This window comes from Notamacropus eugenii, chromosome 1 (assembly GCF_028372415.1).
Source record: "Notamacropus eugenii isolate mMacEug1 chromosome 1, mMacEug1.pri_v2, whole genome shotgun sequence".
NCBI lineage: Eukaryota > Metazoa > Chordata > Mammalia > Diprotodontia > Macropodidae > Notamacropus > Notamacropus eugenii.
In genome coordinates, this window is record NC_092872.1 from 203,396,858 (window position 1) to 203,416,779 (window position 19,922).

Below are 19,922 nucleotides of genomic sequence, written 5' to 3' on the forward strand. Positions count from 1 at the left end.
TGTTCCCAGGTGTCAGTCATTGTACTATGTCACAGAGGTCCTTGTAGGACCTAGTTTCAACCACAGTGGTAGTATGACCCTGGTTAAGGAGGAAGAGTGTGGACCAAGAAATTCTTGTATATATTTTCCTATGTTCAAATATTCATTGTCCCTTGATTTGGTAGATGCTTTCTGTCCTGAAACTAAGATTAGGAATTATTCTGAATGTGGATAAGTCATTGTCATGTTATACCAAAGTTACGGGAGGTTTAAATTAGCTCTCAGATTTTATGTGTTTTTCAAAAAAAAGGATTCCATCATGTTGAGGACAATAGTACTTCCTACTTGCTCCTCCAATCTTTTTTTTTTGTTTTCTCCCCTTTCTATCACTTTCCATTCTTTATCCTTCACTGCATTTTTCCTTCTCTTTGTCCTTTTTTTACCTACTTTTTCTCTTTCCCCCTTCCTCCTTCTTCAAATAACTTCTTCACAGGCTAACCAGGTGTTTTGGAAATACAAATTCCAGTGAGGTGTCCATAATGCAATGGAGGATAATTCAGGGAACTTGAAACTTGGTATGTGAACAGTCTGCTGAGATACTAACTCAAGAGGAAAAAAGGAAGGAGCCATATCTTTTGTGGACCATATAGCAATTTGGTATCCTTACGATTACGTTATTTTTGCCCTAAGACATGATTAAGGGGAGTTCCCACCTCAGCAATCTCAGTCCCTTCTGAACTTTGAGGGAAGTCCCTAACGTCTTGAGGTTTCTTTCCTGAGGAAGGGCACTGAAATGGAATTGTTTTCTCGCCCTCTCTGCTTTGGATTAGATTCTGGTCTAGACTTGACACTGGTGAATGGAGGAGACAGATGCCAGGGTCGAGTTGAGGTGCTGTACCAAGGATCCTGGGGCACCGTTTGTGATGATAACTGGGATTTCAATGATGCCAACGTGGTCTGCAGGCAGCTGGGTTGTGGATATGCTGTGTCAGCTCCAGCATATGCCTACTTTGGCCAGGGCACTGGCAAAATTGTCCTGGACGACGTGCGGTGTACTGGATCTGAATCCTATCTGTGGTCCTGTCCTCACAATGGGTGGCTGCTTCACAACTGTGGACACAGTGAGGATGCCAGTGTCATCTGTTCAGGTATTGTCTCTCTGGGAAACACCTGTTGCTTCTTTTCTGGAGTGAATTTTGTCAGGGGAACATTTTCTTCCTGGTTGAGACTCTTCTTGTCCTGAGCTTGTTGAGAGTTTCTTCCTGCTCAGAATTGTTGACAAGTTTCTCATAGACAGAGATTATTATACATGGTCACTCAGGATCAGAGACTGCTGGATGTAGCTTTCCATTTTCAAGAACAACTCACTGTCTTTTATTCCAGGGATTGTGATAGCACTTCAAAGTATGGATAGTTCAGAGAAAGGGCAAGACTGGAGTAACAGTGCGAGTTTGGGAGTCAGAGAGTTGGATTAAAAGTTTGACTCTTTCTTTCCTCAATTCTATGACTTTTGCAAGTTACTTATTCACTTTGGGGCTCAGTTTCCTTAGTGGAAGAGACCAGACTGCATATCGTCACATATCTCTTCTGACTCTAAATTTATATTCTTATCGTTCTGCTACTCATCCCATTTTATAACTCCAAGGAGTTTCAAAGGGATCAAAGGTGCCAAGTTTTCCTCGAAATGTTATGAATCCAATTCCCTTTTCCTCCAATAAGAGAATATGCTATTCACTTTGAGGAAGGTGAAGCCCTGTGGACAAAAAAAAGCATTCAGGTTGTGGTGACTTTTTACATGTTCTTTGTAGGGAGCAAGGACTAGTCTTTCAGGAAACATCTTCCATATACTTTAAGTTGAACGATTAGTTATGGTCCTTTCCCCCAGTGACACAGTTATTAAGCATGATATTGTTCTGATCACTCAGATGAGGAAAAACCTACTTTATTGTTGCCACTTAGTTTCTTGAGCAATCCTTCCCAATGTAAGCTTGTAAAACAAGAGGAAACTGAATCTGAGAGATGTTATTTGATTGGCCAAAAATCAGCTAGCTTGTAAGTGATAAAAGTGCTGAGACTCGAATTCAGCTTTCTCAAGTTTTTGGTCCAATCATCTTAGTTCTTAGTTCTTGAGCCTTAACGGAGTCTTATTGGACTTAACTCTGTGATGGCTCTCTCATGCAGGTTAGGAGTCAGTGGCAATACAGTTGATGGTTATATGAGTCATACTGGTCCAATTTCTTTGGCCCCATGGTCAGCCAGCATAGCTCAATGCCCTCCCTTGCACTCCCATACTGGAGTTCTTCAAGAACAGAGTGCATAACCACTAGCCAGGAGTGCTATAATGGAGATTCCTTTCAACATCTTATGGTCTAGCTTGCTGTTAGGATTCCACTGAAACTGAAAATTCTGTGGCTGTATGAATTTGTCCGTCATCTTTGTGATTTCTGCTATGTGCATCCCTCATTCCTTGGTGGGTTGGAAGTATTGCCTTTCTGTTCCTACCTGGGACATCTGTGTCTAAAGTGAGTCCATATTTGATTTGACTTTCTCTGTCTTGTAGAAGCCACTTCAGCATATCCCCCCTACTTTGGTAAGTCTGAGTTCTTTCTTATTCAACATCATGTGTTCCTATATTAGAAAACCCTGATTTATTATCTAGTACTTTAGAGAGTTTGTGCTTCTCTTCTCTGTAGAGTTAGGTGTGGCTTAGACAGAGATAACGTTAAGAAAGTTGATTTTAGTTTAAGTCCCCCAAAGACTTTTCCCATCAGACTGACTGTTCCTGGGTTCTGCAATGTGTTTTGTACTTTGGACTATTGGTCAAGTGCCTTTATAGCTCCAATTGTTCTTACTATTTGCTTTTTTGGTTCTTTTAGTTTTACAAATACTACCAAACAAAGTTTCCCATAGAGAAAGTAATACTGTCTACTCTTTCTTTTAAATTTTCATTTTTCTCCAGTTATATGAATGATTTTTAATCTCTCCTCTGCCGTTAATAAACCTTACTTCAACTGCTTTTGTCTATTCCCATTATCGGTTGTCTCTTCCCTCTTTTCACCTTTCCCTCTAATTTCTTTTTCTCTTCCCCCTTCCCTTTCTCTTCTTTTAGATTTGAATTAATTAATCATTTCATTATTTCCACTGTTTATTTCTTCAGGGTAATATTTTCAGATTATTGAATAGTCACTGGGTTTTATCTGCTCTCCACCATTTCTTATGTCTTATGTTTACAATAACAGATTCGTTTTCATTTATTTCCTGTCCCTTGTCCTCCTTTCTCTTTACTTCCCTTCCCCCATTATTTTTTCCTCCTTTCCCTTTCCATTGCTGTGCTTTGTTATTTCCTCCAATCCTAACTGCAAGAACATATTACTGAACTGTCCATGGTATTAACTTTTTAAAGAAATTCCTTTATTTCCAGTCTATTTGCAACTTGTCTAATCTTCTCATTTTAAACACAAATAAACCCATGGAAGGTGACAGTATGATATTTTTGTAAAAAAACAAAAACCCTTAGGAAGTGTTTCCCATGCCCTTATTTGTGGTAGTTAGTGAGAACTGAGGGGTCTTTTTCAGGGAATATTCTCCAACCTCGAGATGACATTTAAATGGATCTTTTCTCTTCTGTATAGAAACTACAGTTTATCCCACTACTGAGTCACCTTTATACACAACAACATTTGGAACAGGTAATCCTTCTTATTTTTGCCTTTCCATTATTTGCAATCTGTAATGAGTTTTAGAGGAGATGGTATAAGCTGCGTGCATCTTTAAATGGTCATTCAATTTGTTCCACCCTCTTTTATTAAGTGCATCAGATGCTCAAGGTATGTGCTAATCACTGTGGATACACATATGAAAGTGGATAAATTCTTGTGTTCCCAAGTTTTCTGATTTCTTGCAAACTATATGATCAAACTATATGATTTATTGAGCTAATCATAAAATAAGGTAAGTGGAGAAGAGGATTAAAGCTGAGGGGATGAGGAAAGATGTGACAAAGATGGCACCTGAGGGAAACCTTGGTGGAAGTCAGGTGTTGTAAAAGGCAGAGAGAGTGGGAAGGAGTGTATTCCATGAGAAAGGGACAACTTAGACGAATGCATGCAGGTGTGGGACAGTCTTGAGTTTGAGGTCTCCTATCATTTCCTTTAACATTATCTCAGTTTTGAGATATATTCTCTTTTATATCTGTGGATAAACCAGATTATGAATAAGTTCTTCTTCAGTATCTCCTTAATTCATAGGGCTTATCTTGAAGCCAACACTTTTACCTTCTGTGTGCCCTTACAAGAGGTGATAGACCTTCAGTTCCTACTACTAATGAAGAGCAAAATATATTTCCTCTTTGCATTATGTGGTTTGTGGTCACCATTAGATCTCATACTTGGCATGATCATGTATTTTGGAGCATATTTTGAGAGAGTTTCAGGTTCCAAACTAAATCCTTTCTTCCACTGCAACTCAAACTTTTCTTCCTTGGCTGAAACTGGTGCTTCTGGACCCTGATGTGAGAAGGTCGTTGCCTCTAAGGTGATGGTCCTGTGACCTTGTTTAATATATTTTTTCATGAACAGCCCAGGGCATACACCATGAGGCATTGAGTGCACTCAGATCAGAGGGTTTACTGGCATCACATATCTGTATGTAGCCACAGCTCTCTTGGAAACTTGCTCAGTGCTTGGGGTCTTTGTGCTAATTTGAAATGTGGGATGAGGGTCCAACATGGGCTTTGTTCCCTGATGCTGTATGTATAGGGGTAGGTACAGAATCTCATGCGGGAATGTGGGAGACTTAATGTGAGCTGAAGATTCTTGAATATAGTGTCAACTGCATGGACCAAGATTCCTCATGTTTCCTTACCAGATGATTTCACTCCAGAAAGTCATCACTGGAGCAAGTCTATATTGTGCTTTGTTCCATATTGACTACTGTCAACCATTGTACTATGAGATAGAACTTCTGGTAGGACTGAATTTGGCCCATTTTGCTAGTATGACCTTGGCCAGTGAGTCAGAGTATGGACCAAGGAATCCTTGTATGATTTTCCTACATTGCAATGTTCTTTGTCCCTTGAGTTGGTAAATGCTTTCTGTTCTGAAACTAAGGTTAGTGATTACTCTGAATATGGACAAGTCGTTGCCATTTTATGCCAAACAACCAAGAGGTCTAAATCAGCTCTGAGATTTTATGCCTCTTACCAGAGAAAAATGTTTCATCATTTTCAGGAGGAAAATAGTACTTCCTATTTGCTCCTCCAATCTTTTTTTTCCTTTCTTTCCTATCTGCCACCTTGTACTCTTCATCCTTCATTTCTTTTTTTCCTTTCCTTTGTCCTTTTCCAACCCTCTTTTTCCCTTCTTTCTCCTTCCAATAATTTCTTCAGAGGGTAGCCAGATGAATTTTTTTTTAAAGTTTTGGTCATATGCATATATTGGAGAGCACAAAGGCACCACCACAAAGCAGTGATAATCTCAATACCTGATTGGGTTATAGACAGGAAGTTCTGCCCATTAAGATGCTCCAGGAGTCATAGATGCACTTAGGAAATTTAGAAATACAAATTCTAGTGAGGTCTCCATAATGCTATGGAGGATAATTCAGGAAACTTTAAACTTGGTATGTGAACAGTCTGCTGAGATACTAACTCGAGAGGAAAAAAACAAGGAGCCATATCTTTTGTGGACCATATAGCAATTTGGTATCCTTACGATTACGTTATTTTTGCCCTAAGACATGATTAAGGGGAGTTCCCACCTCAGCAATCTCAGTCCCTTCTGAGCTTTGAGGGAAGTCCCTAACGTCTTGAGGTTTCTTTCCTGAGGAAGGGCACTGAAATGGAATTGTTTTCTCGCCCTCTCTGCCTTGGATTAGATTCTGGTCTAGACTTGACACTGGTGAATGGAGGAGACAGATGCCAGGGTCGAGTTGAGGTGCTGTACCAAGGATCCTGGGGCACCGTTTGTGATGATAACTGGGATCTGAATGATGCCAACGTGGTCTGCAGGCAACTGGGTTGTGGATATGCTGTGTCAGCTCCAGCATATGCCTACTTTGGCCAGGGCACTGGCAAAATTGTCCTGGACGACGTGTGGTGTTCTGGATCTGAATCCTATCTGTGGTCCTGTCGTCACAGTGGTTGGCTGGTCCACAACTGTGGACACAGTGAGGATGCCAGTGTCATCTGCTCAGGTATTGTCTCTCTGGTAAACACCTGCTACTTTTTTCTGGAGTGGATCCTGTCAGGGGAACATTTTCTTCTTGCCTCAGATTCCTCTTCTCCTGACCTCACTGAGTGTTTCTTTCTCCTTATAACTGTCCTCAGTTTCTCATAGTTAGAGATGATTATATGTGGTCACTCAGGATCAGTGACTGCTGGATTTACAGAGAGACCTTGCTTTCCATTTTCAAGAACAACTCATTGTCTTTTGTTACACGGATTGTGGTAGCACTTCAAAGTAGATAGTTCAGAGAAAGGGCAGAACTGGGGGAACAGTGCCAGTTTGTGAGTCAGAGACTTGGATTAAAAGTTTGACTCTTTCTTTTCTTCATATCTATGACTTTTGCAAGTTTCTTCCTCACTCTGGGCCTCAGTTTCCTTAGAGGAAGAGACCAGACTGTATGCCATCATATATCTCTTCCGGCTCTAAATTTATATTCTTGTCGTTCTGCTACTCATCCCATTTTGTAACTCCCAGACATTTCAAAGGATTCAAATGTGCCAGATTTTCCTCAGAACATTATGAATCCAATTCCTTTTTCCTCCAATAAGAGAATACTCTATTCAGTTTGAGGAAGGTGAAGCCCTGTGGACAAAACAAAACCTTTACGTGGTAGAGACTATTTGCATATACTTTGTAGGGAGCAAGGATTAGTCTTTCAGGAAACATCTTCCGTATACTTTAAGCTGAACGATTAGTTATGGTCCTTTCCCCCAGTGGCACAGTTATCAAGCATGATATTGTTCTGGTCACTCAGATGAGGAAAAACCTACTTTATTGTTGCCACTTAGTTTCTTGAGCAATCATTCCCAACGTAAGGTTGTAAAAGATGAGGAAACTGAATCTGAGAGATGTGATTGGATTGGCCAAAAATCATCTAAGTAGTAAGTAATAATAGTGCTGAGACTCAAACCCAGTTTTCTCACTTTTTTGGTCCAATGACCTTAACTCGTAGCTCTTGAGCCTTAATGGAGTCTCATTGGATTTGACTCTGTGATGGCTCTGTCATATTGGTTAGGAGTCAGTGGTAATACTGTTGATTGTTATATGACTAATACTGGCTCATTTTCTCTGGCCCCATAGTCACCCAGCGTAGCTCAGTGTCCTCCCTTGCATTCCCATCCTGGAATTCTTCAAGAACAGAGTGTACAAACTCTAGTCAGGAGTGCTATAATGGAGATTCCTTTCAGCATATTATGGCCTAGCTTGCTGTTAGGATTCCTGTGAAATTGAAAATTCTGCAGCTGTATGAGTTTGTTGTTGATCTTTGTGATTTCTGCTATGTGCATCCCTCATTCCTTAGTGGGTTTTAAGTATTGCCTTCCTGTTCATACCTGGGACATATGTTTCTAAAGTGAGTCCATATTTGATTTGACTTTCTCTGTCTTGTAGAAGCCACTTCAGCATATCCCCCCTACTTTGGTAAGTCTGAGTTCTTTCTTATTCAACATCATGTGTTCCTATATTAGAAAACCCTGATTTATTTTCTAGTACTTTAGAGAGTTTGTGCTTCTCTCCTCTGTAGAGATAGGTGTGGCTTAGACAGAGATAATGTTAAGAAAGTTTATTTTAGTTTGAGTCCCCCAAAGACTTTTCCCATCAGACTTACTGTTCCTGGGTGCTGCGATGTGTTTTGTATTTTGTCCTATTGGTCAAGTGCCTTTGTGGCTCCAATTATTCTTAGTTAGTATTTGCTTTTTGGTTCTTTTAGTTTTATGAATACTACCAAAGAAAGTTTCCCATAGAGAAAGTAATACTGTCTACTCTTTCTTTTAAATTTTCATTTTTCTCCAGTTATATGAATGATTTTTAATCTCTCCTCTGCCGTTAATAAACCTTACTTCAACTGCTTTTGTCTATTCCCATTATCGGTTGTCTCTTCCCTCTTTTCACCTTTCCCTCTAATCCTTTTTGTCTTCCCCCTTCCCTTTCTCTTCTTTTAGATTTGAATTAATTAATCATTTCATTATTTCCACTGTTTATTTCTTCAGGGTAATATTTTCAGATTATTGAATAGTCACTATGGGTTTTATCTGCTCTCCACCATTTCTTATGTCTTATGTTTACAATAACAGATTCATTTTCATTTATTTCCTGTCCCTTGCCCTCCTTTCTCTTTACTTCCCTTCCCATTGCTGTGCTTTATTATTTCCTCCAATCCTAACTGCAAGAACATATTACTGAACTGTCCATGGTATTAACTTTTTAAAGAAATTCCTTTATTTCCAGTCTATTTGCAACTTGTCTAATCTTCTCATTTTAAACACAAATAAACCCATGGAAGGTGACAGTATGATATTTTTGTAAAAAAACAAAAACCCTTAGGAAGTGTTTCCCATGCCCTTATTTGTGGTAGTTAGTGAGAACTGAGGGGTCTTTTTCAGGGAATATTCTCCAACCTCGAGATGACATTTAAATGGATCTTTTCTCTTCTGTATAGAAACTACAGTTTATCCCACTACTGAGTCACCTTTATACACAACAACATTTGGAACAGGTAATCCTTCTTATTTTTGCCTTTCCATTATTTGCAATCTGTAATGAGTTTTAGAGGAGATGGTATAAGCTGCGTGCATCTTTAAATGGTCATTCAATTTGTTCCACCCTCTTTTATTAAGTGCATCAGATGCTCAAGGTATGTGCTAATCACTGTGGATACACATATGAAAGTGGATAAATTCTTGTGTTCCCAAGTTTTCTGATTTCTTGCAAACTATATGATCAAACTATATGATTTATTGAGCTAATCATAAAATAAGGTAAGTGGAGAAGAGGATTAAAGCTGAGGGGATGAGGAAAGATGTGACAAAGATGGCACCTGAGGGAAACCTTGGTGGAAGTCAGGTGTTGTAAAAGGCAGAGAGAGTGGGAAGGAGTGTATTCCATGAGAAAGGGACAACTTAGACGAATGCATGCAGGTGTGGGACAGTCTTGAGTTTGAGGTCTCCTATCATTTCCTTTAACATTATCTCAGTTTTGAGACATATTCTCTTTTATATCTGTGGACAAACCAGATTATGAATAAGTTCTTCTTCAGTATCTCCTTAATTCATAGGGCTTATCTTGAAGCCAACACTTTTACCTTCTGTGTGCCCTTACAAGAGGTGATAGACCTTCAGTTCCTACTACTAATGAAGAGCAAAATATATTTCCTCTTTGCATTATGTGGTTTGTGGTCACCATTAGATCTCATACTTGGCATGATCATGTATTTTGGAGCATATTTTGAGAGAGTTTCAGGTTCCAAACTAAATCCTTTCTTCCACTGCAACTCAAACTTTTCTTCCTTGGCTGAAACTGGTGCTTCTGGACCCTGATGTGAGAAGGTCATTGCCTCTAAGGTGATGGTCCTGTGACCTTGTTTAATATATTTTTTCATGAACAGCCCAGGGCATACACCATGAGGCATTGAGTGCACTCAGATCAGAGGGTTTACTGGCATCACATATCTGTATGTAGCCACAGCTCTCTTGGAAACTTGCTCAGTGCTTGGGGTCTTTGTGCTAATTTGAAATGTGGGATGAGGGTCCAACATGGGCTTTGTTCCCTGATGCTGTATGTATAGGGGTAGGTACAGAATCTCATGCGGGAATGTGGGAGACTTAATGTGAGCTGAAGATTCTTGAATATAGTGTCAACTGCATGGACCAAGATCCCTCATGTTTCCTTACCAGATGATTTCACTCCAGAAAGTCATCACTGGAGCAAGTCTATATTGTGCTTTGTTCCATATTGACTACTGTCAACCATTGTACTATGAGATAGAACTTCTGGTAGGACTGAATTTGGCCCATTTTGCTAGTATGACCTTGGCCAGTGAGTCAGAGTATGGACCAAGGAATCCTTGTATGATTTTCCTACATTGCAATGTTCTTTGTCCCTTGAGTTGGTAAATGCTTTCTGTTCTGAAACTAAGGTTAGTAATTACTCTGAATATGGACAAGTCATTGCCATTTTATGCCAAACAACCAAGAGGTCTAAATCAGCTCTGAGATTTTATGCCTCTTACCAGAGAAAAATGTTTCATCATTTTCAGGAGGAAAATAGTACTTCCTATTTGCTCCTCCAATCTTTTTTTTTTCTTTCTTTCCTATCTGCCACCTTCTACTCTTCATCCTTCATTTCTTTTTTTCCTTTCCTTTGTCCTTTTCCAACCCTCTTTTTCCCTTCTTTCTCCTTCCAATAATTTCTTCAGAGGGTAGCCAGATGAATTTTTTTTAAAGTTTTGATCATATGCATATATTGGAGAGCACAAAGGCACCACCACAAAGCAGTGATAATCTCAATACCTGATTGGGTTATAGACAGGAAGTTCTGCCCATTAAGATGCTCCAGGAGTCATAGATGCACTTAGGAAATTTGGAAATACAAATTCTAGTGAGGTCTCCATAATGCTATGGAGGATAATTCAGGAAACTTTAAACTTGGTATGTGAACAGTCTGCTGAGATACTAACTCGAGAGGAAAAAAACAAGGAGCCATATCTTTTGTGGACCATATAGCAATTTGGTATCCTTACGATTACGTTATTTTTGCCCTAAGACATGATTAAGGGGAGTTCCCACCTCAGCAATCTCAGTCCCTTCTGAGCTTTGAGGGAAGTCCCTAACATCTTGAGGTTTCTTTTCCTGAGGAAGGGCACTGAAATGGAATTGTTTTCTCGCTCTCTCTGCCTTGGATTAGATTCTGGTCTAGACTTGACACTGGTGAATGGAGGAGACAGATGCCAGGGTCGAGTTGAGGTGCTGTACCAAGGATCCTGGGGCACCGTTTGTGATGATAACTGGGATCTGAATGATGCCAACGTGGTCTGCAGGCAACTGGGTTGTGGATATGCTGTGTCAGCTCCAGCATACGCCTACTTTGGCCAGGGCACTGGCAAAATTGTCCTGGACGACGTGTGGTGTTCTGGATCTGAATCCTATCTGTGGTCCTGTCGTCACAGTGGTTGGCTGGTCCACAACTGTGGACACAGTGAAGATGCCAGTGTCATCTGCTCAGGTATTGTCTCTCTGGGAAACACCTGCTGCTTTTTTTCTGGAGTGGACCCTGTCAGGGGAACATTTTCTTCCTGACTGAGATTCTTCTTGTCCTGAGCTTGTTGAAAGTTTCTTCCTGCTAAGAAATGTACAGTTTTCTCCGAGTTGCAGGTTACTGAGGATCAGTGACTGCTGGATATATACAAATACGTGTACATATATATATATACATATATATATATATGTACATATATATATATAGACACACACACACACGCACACATATATACACACATATATATACACACATGTATACACAAAGAGAGATAGACAGACAGACAGAGAGAGACAGAGAGAGACAGTGAGAGAGAGAGAGAGAGAGAGAGAGAGAGAGAGAGAGAGAGAGACAGAGAGAACTTGCTTTACTCATTTCAAGAAGAACTCACTGTCCTTTACTCCCGGGATGGTAATAGCACTTGAAAGTAGGATTGTTCAGGGAAAGGGCAGTGCTTGGGGAAGAGTGCTAGTTCGAGAGTTAGAAATTTCAATTAAGAGATTAACTTTTCCTCTTCTTATTTCTATGATCTTTGCAAGTTACTTAATCAATCTCGGCCTCAGTTTTCTTACAGGAAGAGGGCAGACTGAATATCTTCACCCATCTCTTTTGGCTCTAAATTTATTATCTTGTCATTCTGTTACTCATCCAGTTTTGTAATTTCCCAACATTTGAAAGGAATCATAGGTGTCAAGTTTTCCTCCAAATATTATGAATCGAATTCCTTTTTCCTCAAATAAGAGCATATTATGTTCAGTTTGAGGAAGATGAAACCCTGTGGATGAGACAAAATCTTTATCTAGTGGAGACTATTTGCATGTACTCTGTAGAGAGCAAGGACTAGTCTTTCTCCCTACACTTTAAGTTGAAACAGTCATTTATGGTCCTTTTCCCCAGTGGCGCATTCATCAAGCATGATGTTTTTCTCATCACTCGGATGAAGAATACACGCTTTAGTGATGGCACTTACTTTCTTGATGCTCCTCAAGGAAGGCTAGAGCTTGAGCAATCAAAGTTGTGAAAGATGAGAAAACTGAACCTAAGCTCTGTTAAGGGATTGGCCAACAATCATCTAGCTAGTGACAAACTTGTACCTAGATTTCTCCCTTTTTTGTCCAATGACCTTGGCTGTTACTTTTTACCCTTAATCGAATCTCATTGGGCTTGGCTCTGTGATGGCTATGTCATACTGTTTAGGAGCCAGCAGTAGTACTGTTACATGGCTAATTGTGACCTATTTTCTTTGACTCTGAGATCAGCTAGCATAGCTCAGTGCCCTCACTTAAAATGAGTTCCTTTTGTAGTATTCTGTGGAAGTCTTCAAGGAAAAAGTGCACAACCATCAGCCAGGAGCGCTGTAAGAAGGATGCCTTTTATCATATGTTGGCTTAGGTTGCTGTTGTGATTCCTTTCAAATCTGGAATCCTGTGACTATGTGAACTCATTGTTTGTCTTTGTGATTTATGCTATGTACATCCCTTATTCCTTGGTGAGCTGGGAATATTGCTTTCCTGTTTCTACCTGGGACATCTCTCTCTAATGTGGGTCCATGTCTGATTTAGCCTTCTTTGTCTTATAGAAGCCACTTCAGCAAGTCCTCCCAATTTTGGTAAGTCTGAGTTCTTACTTATACAAAATCATGGCTTTCTATACAAGAGAACCCAGATTCATCTTCTAGTGCTGTTGAGGCATAGTGCTTTTCTCCTATGTAGAGATATGTGTGAGATGAGCAGAGACTTTTGAAAGAAACATAATTTTAGTTGTAGCCCTCAAATACTTCTTCCATCAGACTCATTCTTCCTGGGTCCTGAGATAGTTCCTGACTGTCCTATTGGCCAAGTTTCCTTATGACTCCAAGTATTCTGAGTTAGCATTTTCTCCTATGATTCTTTTAGCTTTACAAATGCTACCAAAGAAAGATTTCCATGAAGAAAGTGATCATGTCTACTTTTTATTTTATAGCTTTCATGCCATAGCTAAATTGTCATTTCTAGCCAGTTATATGAATGGAGGTTAATCTCTCTCTTCAGTTTGCTTTTATCTATGCCCATCTCCTGTTTTCTCTTCCTTTCTTTTCATGCTCCCCTCTGATCTTCTATCTCTTCCTCGTCCTCTTCTCTTCTTTTAGTTTTGAATTTAATTTACCTTGTATTGGTTCCAGTGTTTAATTTTTCAAGCTGTTATTTTGAGATAACTCAATAGTCACTGTGGTTTCTACCTGTAATCTACAATTTTGTTTCCTTAAATTTACAATAACATACTCATGTCCTTTGCCTTTCTTCCTCTTCCCTTTCTCCTGTTGTTTCTTTCCCCTTTCCCCTTTTTGTTGCTTCGATTTACTATGTCCTCCATTTCTTTTCCCAAGAACATATTATTGAACCTTTCATGATCTTAGCTTTTTAAAGAAATGCCTTCAGTTTCAGGTTATTTGCAATTTGTCTAATCCTCTCATTTTAAAAACAATCAGATCCACTGAATTTGGCAATATAATGCTCTCCCACAAAAACATTTTAGGAAGTGTTTCTCAATCTTGTATTTGTGGTAGTTGGTGAGAAAATGAGCAGTCACTGTGAGGGAATACCCTCTAATCTTCAGGTAAGATTGAATTTGATCTTTTCCATTCTAGGCACAACAAACTTTGAAACTCCTGAAGCACCTACAATCGCACCAACATATGGACCAGGTAATGCTTCTTATCTTGTCTTTCCCTTTGTGTGAATCTCTGAAAAGTTTTAGTCAGAGAAGAGTTGATATGGAGATATGAACATCTTTAAATAGCAACTCAGCATACTCCTCACGCTTTATTAAGTGCATCAAGTGTTCAAGGTTTGTGCTGGTCACTGAGGATACACATGTAAGCAAAACTCTCCTGTCTCCCCAAATTTGCCATTTGAACTTTTCATATTTTTGGCCATAATTTTGCTCCAAAATTTCTATGTATGTGTAATTTCCGTATAAGAGTCCAGGTAAAATGTTTACTCCCAAAATGATACCCAATCACGATCAAGTATTTTCTTGATTTCTTACTGTTCCCCTGCTGAGGCATTTTTAAAGGATTTAACTAAATAGCACAAGTTTAGGTTATTTGATTTCTGTGTTGTATGGTTTTATATGCAAAGTTCTTAAATTGTTCTAGATTCTTATTAAATGTCCACTGTCTCACAACATAGAGGGCATGACTGCCTCTTGATTTCTCTGACTAGACTTTAGAAGGCTGAGTCCACTGGCAAAGACTGACAAATGTTCTCAGATCTCCTCAGCACTTTACTAAGACTTTTTTTCCCCTCCAGGTTGGTGGTATCCCACAAGCTCCCCTTCAGGTAAGCAACATTTTGTTTGTATCTGGTTCTGGTCTTTGTAGCTAGCATTGTTGCCATGCTCCAGTACCTCAGACTCTGATGCCATCTTTGCTTGTTTTCTCTGTGACTCTTGGTTTTCCTGTGTTTTGGAAGCCTGTAAAGGGCAGCTATAAAGGGAGCATTTCATAGGCACTCTGCATTCTCACACTTCAACAATTCAGCATTTATTAATTGCCTGCCCTGGGCATGTGAATCTATTTAATGGAGAGAGACTTCAGAGTCAGAAAGAACTGGGCTCAAGCAGTCTCTGACATGTATATATATATAGGATGAGTAACCTCAGACACTTAATCTCACAGTGACCCAGTGCAGACAACGTCTCAGAACAGTTGCCATCGAGGCAGTTAGATGATACAGTGGATAGAATACTGAGCCAGGAGTCAAGGAGACCTGAGTTTAACTCTAGCTTCCGACATTTACTAGCTATGTGACCCTAGGCAAGTCTTTTAACCTCTGTTTGCCTCAGTTTCCTCACCTGTAAAATGGGGATAACAATTGCACCTACTGCTCAAGGTTGTCATGAGGGTCCAAATGAGATAATATTTGTAAAGTGTTTAGCACAATGCCAGGAACATAGTAGGTTTGTTTCCTTCCCCCATCCTCAATAGTTGAGGTAATTTCCTCATCTAAAGTTCTCCATGAAAATGAAGTCATAGATGTGGACCAAGACAAAACCAAAAGAATGTACATAATTGTCCTTGATGCTATGGATACAAAGACAAAGCAGAAATAGCCTCACCCTTAGGAATTTATTTCATTTGTTCCCCAGCATTTGGCGTGGCTTAGTAGATAGAGTTGTGGAACTGAAGTCTAAAAGACCTGGGTTCTAATCCTACCTTAAACACTTATGACTAACTGTGTGACTGCAGGCATTTAACTTCTCCTTATGTCATATTCCTCAACTCTAAAACCTAGATAATAGCAACTGTAGAACCTTCCATATAGGTTTGTGAAGCAAGTGTTTTCTAAACTTTAAAGAGCTAGGGAAGGATCAGCTGTTATTGTGTTACCATCCAGGAAAGGATGAGAACTGATCTCTGGGCATCTGTGTGTGTCTGTATGTGTGGACATACATATACTGGGTCTATGCTGATGCCATCATGACTTTTAAAAATATCCATTTAGGGAGTTTAATGAATTTCTGTTCATCTCTATGGTGTTCTTTTTATCATTCCTTTGTCAGGGTAAATTGTAGCCATGAGGAGGAATCCACTCTACTGCCTGATTTTATACTACTAGGAGTTAAGAATGATTTTTATATTTTAAAATAAAATTTTATTGAATGAGACTAAGCAGCATCATCTTCTTCAAGAAAGAAAATTAAAATTACCACTGCAAGGGCTGCATGCTATGACCCACAGGCCAGATACAACTGGAAGATAAAATCATTTTTGCATTTTTAAAATTAAAAAAAATGTAAAAACCAGTTTTAGTTTGCATGCCAAAAAATGCAGGTGGTTGTCTGGATTTGTCCTTTGGGTTATAGTTTTAATCTGTCTTTCTCTTAAAAAATTATACTGCTTAATCTGGATCAATAAACTTTTTCCTTTTTTACATTTTATTTCCAGGGGTAATTTGGTCTGATCTACACCCATTCTCTTTCTCAGGCACTCTTTAGATTTCTATCACCCAAAGAGACTGGTAGTTGATTAGTGCTGTGCTCATTAGGGTTAGAAACTAGACCTATGATTTCATTGATATAGGGACCTTCTAGAGGCAGGGTGGTGTTATCTCTCCAATCTTAGAGATTTTCTTAGAACATGGAGAGGTGAAATGGCTTTTTTATATATATCGACATGCCAAAGTCTTCCCTGTTTTGTGGTCAACTCTCTATGCCATACATGACTTTCTCATGTTTACCTCAATGAGAGTATTTAATGCCATATAAATACTGCTTTTTGAATTTTTTTTTAAAATGATTAGTGTCAAAGAGTGACTGTGGTTTGATGGAAAGAACATTGAGTTTGGGGTCACAAGACCTGAGTTTGAATCCCACCTTCTTTAGTTCTTATCTGTGTCACTTTGGACCAGTCATTTCTCTGTGGGCCTCAGTTTTCTCGTGTAAAATGATAGCCTGGTGACCTCTCTGTTCTAAGGCATCTGCTAATTCTCCCTACAATAGAAAAGAAGACAAGGCTCCAATGAAGAGAAGCCCTACACAGGCACTGCAAAAGGAAATAAGTGCTTCCTACTCTTCCTTTCTCTCTTCCAGTGAGTCCTACCAATTGTGGTGGCTTCCTTTCCAGTGCCTCTGGGTCGTTTTCAAGTCCTTCGTATCCTTCATACTACCCAAACAACGTCACCTGCGTCTGGGAGATAGTAGTGAATTATTCATCCAGGATAAATCTGGGCTTCAATCAACTGCAGTAAGTAATACCACAGTGATCCACATGCAGTATAAAGTCCATTCAATACACACACAAACACACACACATACACACACACATATGTGTGTGCACAATTCAAGTCTCTGGCTGATGGCTTTGAATAAATTCATTTTATATTGTATTTATATTATATTATATGTACACACATATATATGCACGTATATGTGTGTCCATACACATATAACATGTACATGCATACATACTACAGCTAGTAAGTATCTGAGGTTGGATTTCTTTCTGATTCCTCACTGGCACTGTACCACTCAGCTGCTCAGTTTAGCAATCTCTTCATTGGCACAAATTATAACCACTTCCTGCCTTAGAAGATGTTTTTTCATGATTTCACAGGATTCATATTTAGGACATAAGGAGCACATACAGGTTATCTAGTTTAACCCCTTCGTTTTAATAGATGAATAAATGGTGGTCCAGAGACAAAGTGACACAAGTACTATCTGGAAGAGCTGGGATGTAAACCCAGGTTCTCTGGCTAAAACACAGTGCTCTTCCTTTGGCCTTAATCTCTGACTCAATCTAATACTTTACACAAAAATAGAATGGAACAAGAGGAAAAAATTAAGTAGAAGAAGAAATTCATGAAGTGGGGAAGGGGAATCTTTGAGTAAATACAGCATGCAATTGAAGAGTAAGCCTATATGATTCTAGGTTTAGAGGTGACGATCTTATAGGGATAATAGGAGCAGAGCCGGGGTCCTAAACAGAATCCTCTGGTAGACAGGAGTGAATGAGGAGGATTGGATAGAATTAAAGAATCAAGCATGGGTTATTTCCTAATATTTTGAAGGGTTGGATCACATGGGAATAATAGGATATTCTGGTGCTTATCCTTGAGCAACTCAAAGAGTTTTATAATACCACTGTCCATTTAACTAAAAATATCAAAGAATAATACTTAAGTCTAGAACTAAAGAGAGATAACAAGAACCGAGACGGTTGTCCAAATGTACATCCGTATCTTCTGGCTTGTCAGACTCTATCTGTCAGTAGTGGCAGACCAGAGATTCCCATACCTGAGTCAGAGCAGCTGAGAGCCAAATTTTATGCATCCTGTTGCAGAGGATAAGTGAAATAGCTGACCACTGTTTACACTCATTCTTATTGTCCTTAGAAAGTCTTCCAAAGGCTCCATTCATTCTGAAGGAGATTGTTACTGCTCACATCCACAGCAGCTTGAGAGATGGGGAGAGTATTTATTTAATGGGGTCACAGTTGCACCCTAGGAGGACTAGCAGAACAGAAACACCGATCTCCTTCTTCTCTCCAGTTTAGTATTTAAAAATCTGAGAAAAGGGATGTGCAGGTATATGAGCAAGGTGATGAGGAAATAAATGAATATGGTGCTATTTTAGAAAATAAGGTCTAGAACATGTAGTTTTGAGATGATGAAGAATCACTTATTTCCTCAATATGGCTCATGTTCTAGCGCACATGCAGCTGTTTATTAGGGAATAGTTTTGCAGATGACACTGTTTGTACTATGTTTGTACAATGAGCGGTACTGGAAGATGCTTTTCTCTCCATTTCCTTGATGTGGGGGCTCAAAGCTACTAAACAGTTCATCTAGAATTAAAATTCTGATAAGCTATGTTCCTACTGTTCATCTTCAGGTTGGAGGCACACAGTTCTTGCATATATGATTATATTGAAATCTTTGATGGATCACTGAACAGTCATTTAATGGGGAAACTTTGCAACCAAACCCAGAAAATATTCACCTCCTCCTCCAATCGATTGACTGTTCGCTTTGTCAGCGATAGCATTATCCCAGACATAGGATTTTCTGCTTGGTTTAACTCCTATCCAAGAGGTAAGAAGAACTGATGTTGTATATGGATCTTTGACAACCTCCCACTCCCACCCCTAACCCCACCCCCGGCAGTGTGCTGCCTCTTTTTTTTTTTTTTTTGGTAACACGGTCACTCCCAAGAGATCATTTTGGTGAAGGAATATCTTTTGAAGTCATACTTTTCTTTTTTCTGTGGTTAGAGTCAACTGACATAGTGGAGAGAGGGGCCAGGTAGAAGCATCACAGTAGAAATCATAACCCTGGGTGCTAGTACTGGTTCCAACATTAACTAGCTGTGTCACTTCACCTTTTAAGTTTTAGTTTTCTCATTGGCAAAATGAAGACATCAGATTAAATAACTGTTAAGATCCCTTCCAAACTCCGCATTCATGATCTTGATCTCAGAATGGTTGATTTTAAAATAGAGTTTAGCTTGTACATGAATTAGAGTCCTTGCACACATGTATTTTGTTTTTGGATTGGGATCCATGACTTCATTGGTATAGGGGTCTCCTATTGAGGAAAATCCACTACCAAAGTAAATGATGATGATGATGATAACTAACACTTATATAGTACTTACTATGTGTCAGACACCATGCTAAGTGCTTTACAATTCTCTCATTTGATCCTCACAACAGCATTGGGATGGGGGTAGTATTATTATTCCCATTTTACAGATGATGAAACTGTGGCTAGCAGTGGTTAAGTGACTTGCCCAGGATCACATAGCTAGTTAAGTGTTTGAGCTTGCGTTTGAATTCAGATCTTCCTGATTTCTGGTCCTCTTTCCACTTCACCACCTAGCTCCAATTAGATCAGCAACTTCAACCAATAGCCAGCTTCCTGGGACCCTGAGAAGTTGTGCCTTGCCTAGGATCACCCAGCCAGTATATGTCAGAGGCAAGAATTGAACCCAGATTTTTCTGTCTCTGAGGTCAACTCTATTCTTAGTGCCTTTATGCTTCTTATGAATAGTTTGAAGGATAATGGTGAAGATGTCCTTACATATCCAAATGACCCAGACTACTATTGGTCTTCAGTATGTTTTGATTGTGGTGGTTCTTGGTCATAGATAGATAGTTCTGGTTTTTCATACAATTGAACTCAATAGACATCTGTCTACTGTGTGTTG

At 39.3% G+C, this 19,922-nt stretch overlaps 1 protein-coding gene across 1 annotated transcript in view; it reads left to right on the forward strand.

Annotated features, from left to right (window-relative positions):
* The window catches only part of DMBT1 (deleted in malignant brain tumors 1), a 59,720-nt gene that overhangs the window by 19,947 nt on the left and 19,851 nt on the right, over window positions 1–19,922 (forward strand). The window contains exons 6-17 of the mRNA XM_072624731.1: window positions 810–1,127; window positions 2,540–2,569; window positions 3,612–3,668; window positions 5,854–6,171; window positions 7,593–7,622; window positions 8,641–8,697; window positions 10,884–11,201; window positions 12,814–12,843; window positions 13,861–13,917; window positions 14,525–14,554; window positions 16,806–16,959; window positions 18,609–18,808. Of these exons, the coding sequence (XP_072480832.1) occupies window positions 810–1,127; window positions 2,540–2,569; window positions 3,612–3,668; window positions 5,854–6,171; window positions 7,593–7,622; window positions 8,641–8,697; window positions 10,884–11,201; window positions 12,814–12,843; window positions 13,861–13,917; window positions 14,525–14,554; window positions 16,806–16,959; window positions 18,609–18,808 (1,599 nt within the window). The remainder of the gene's footprint in view (window positions 1–809; window positions 1,128–2,539; window positions 2,570–3,611; window positions 3,669–5,853; window positions 6,172–7,592; window positions 7,623–8,640; window positions 8,698–10,883; window positions 11,202–12,813; window positions 12,844–13,860; window positions 13,918–14,524; window positions 14,555–16,805; window positions 16,960–18,608; window positions 18,809–19,922) is intronic.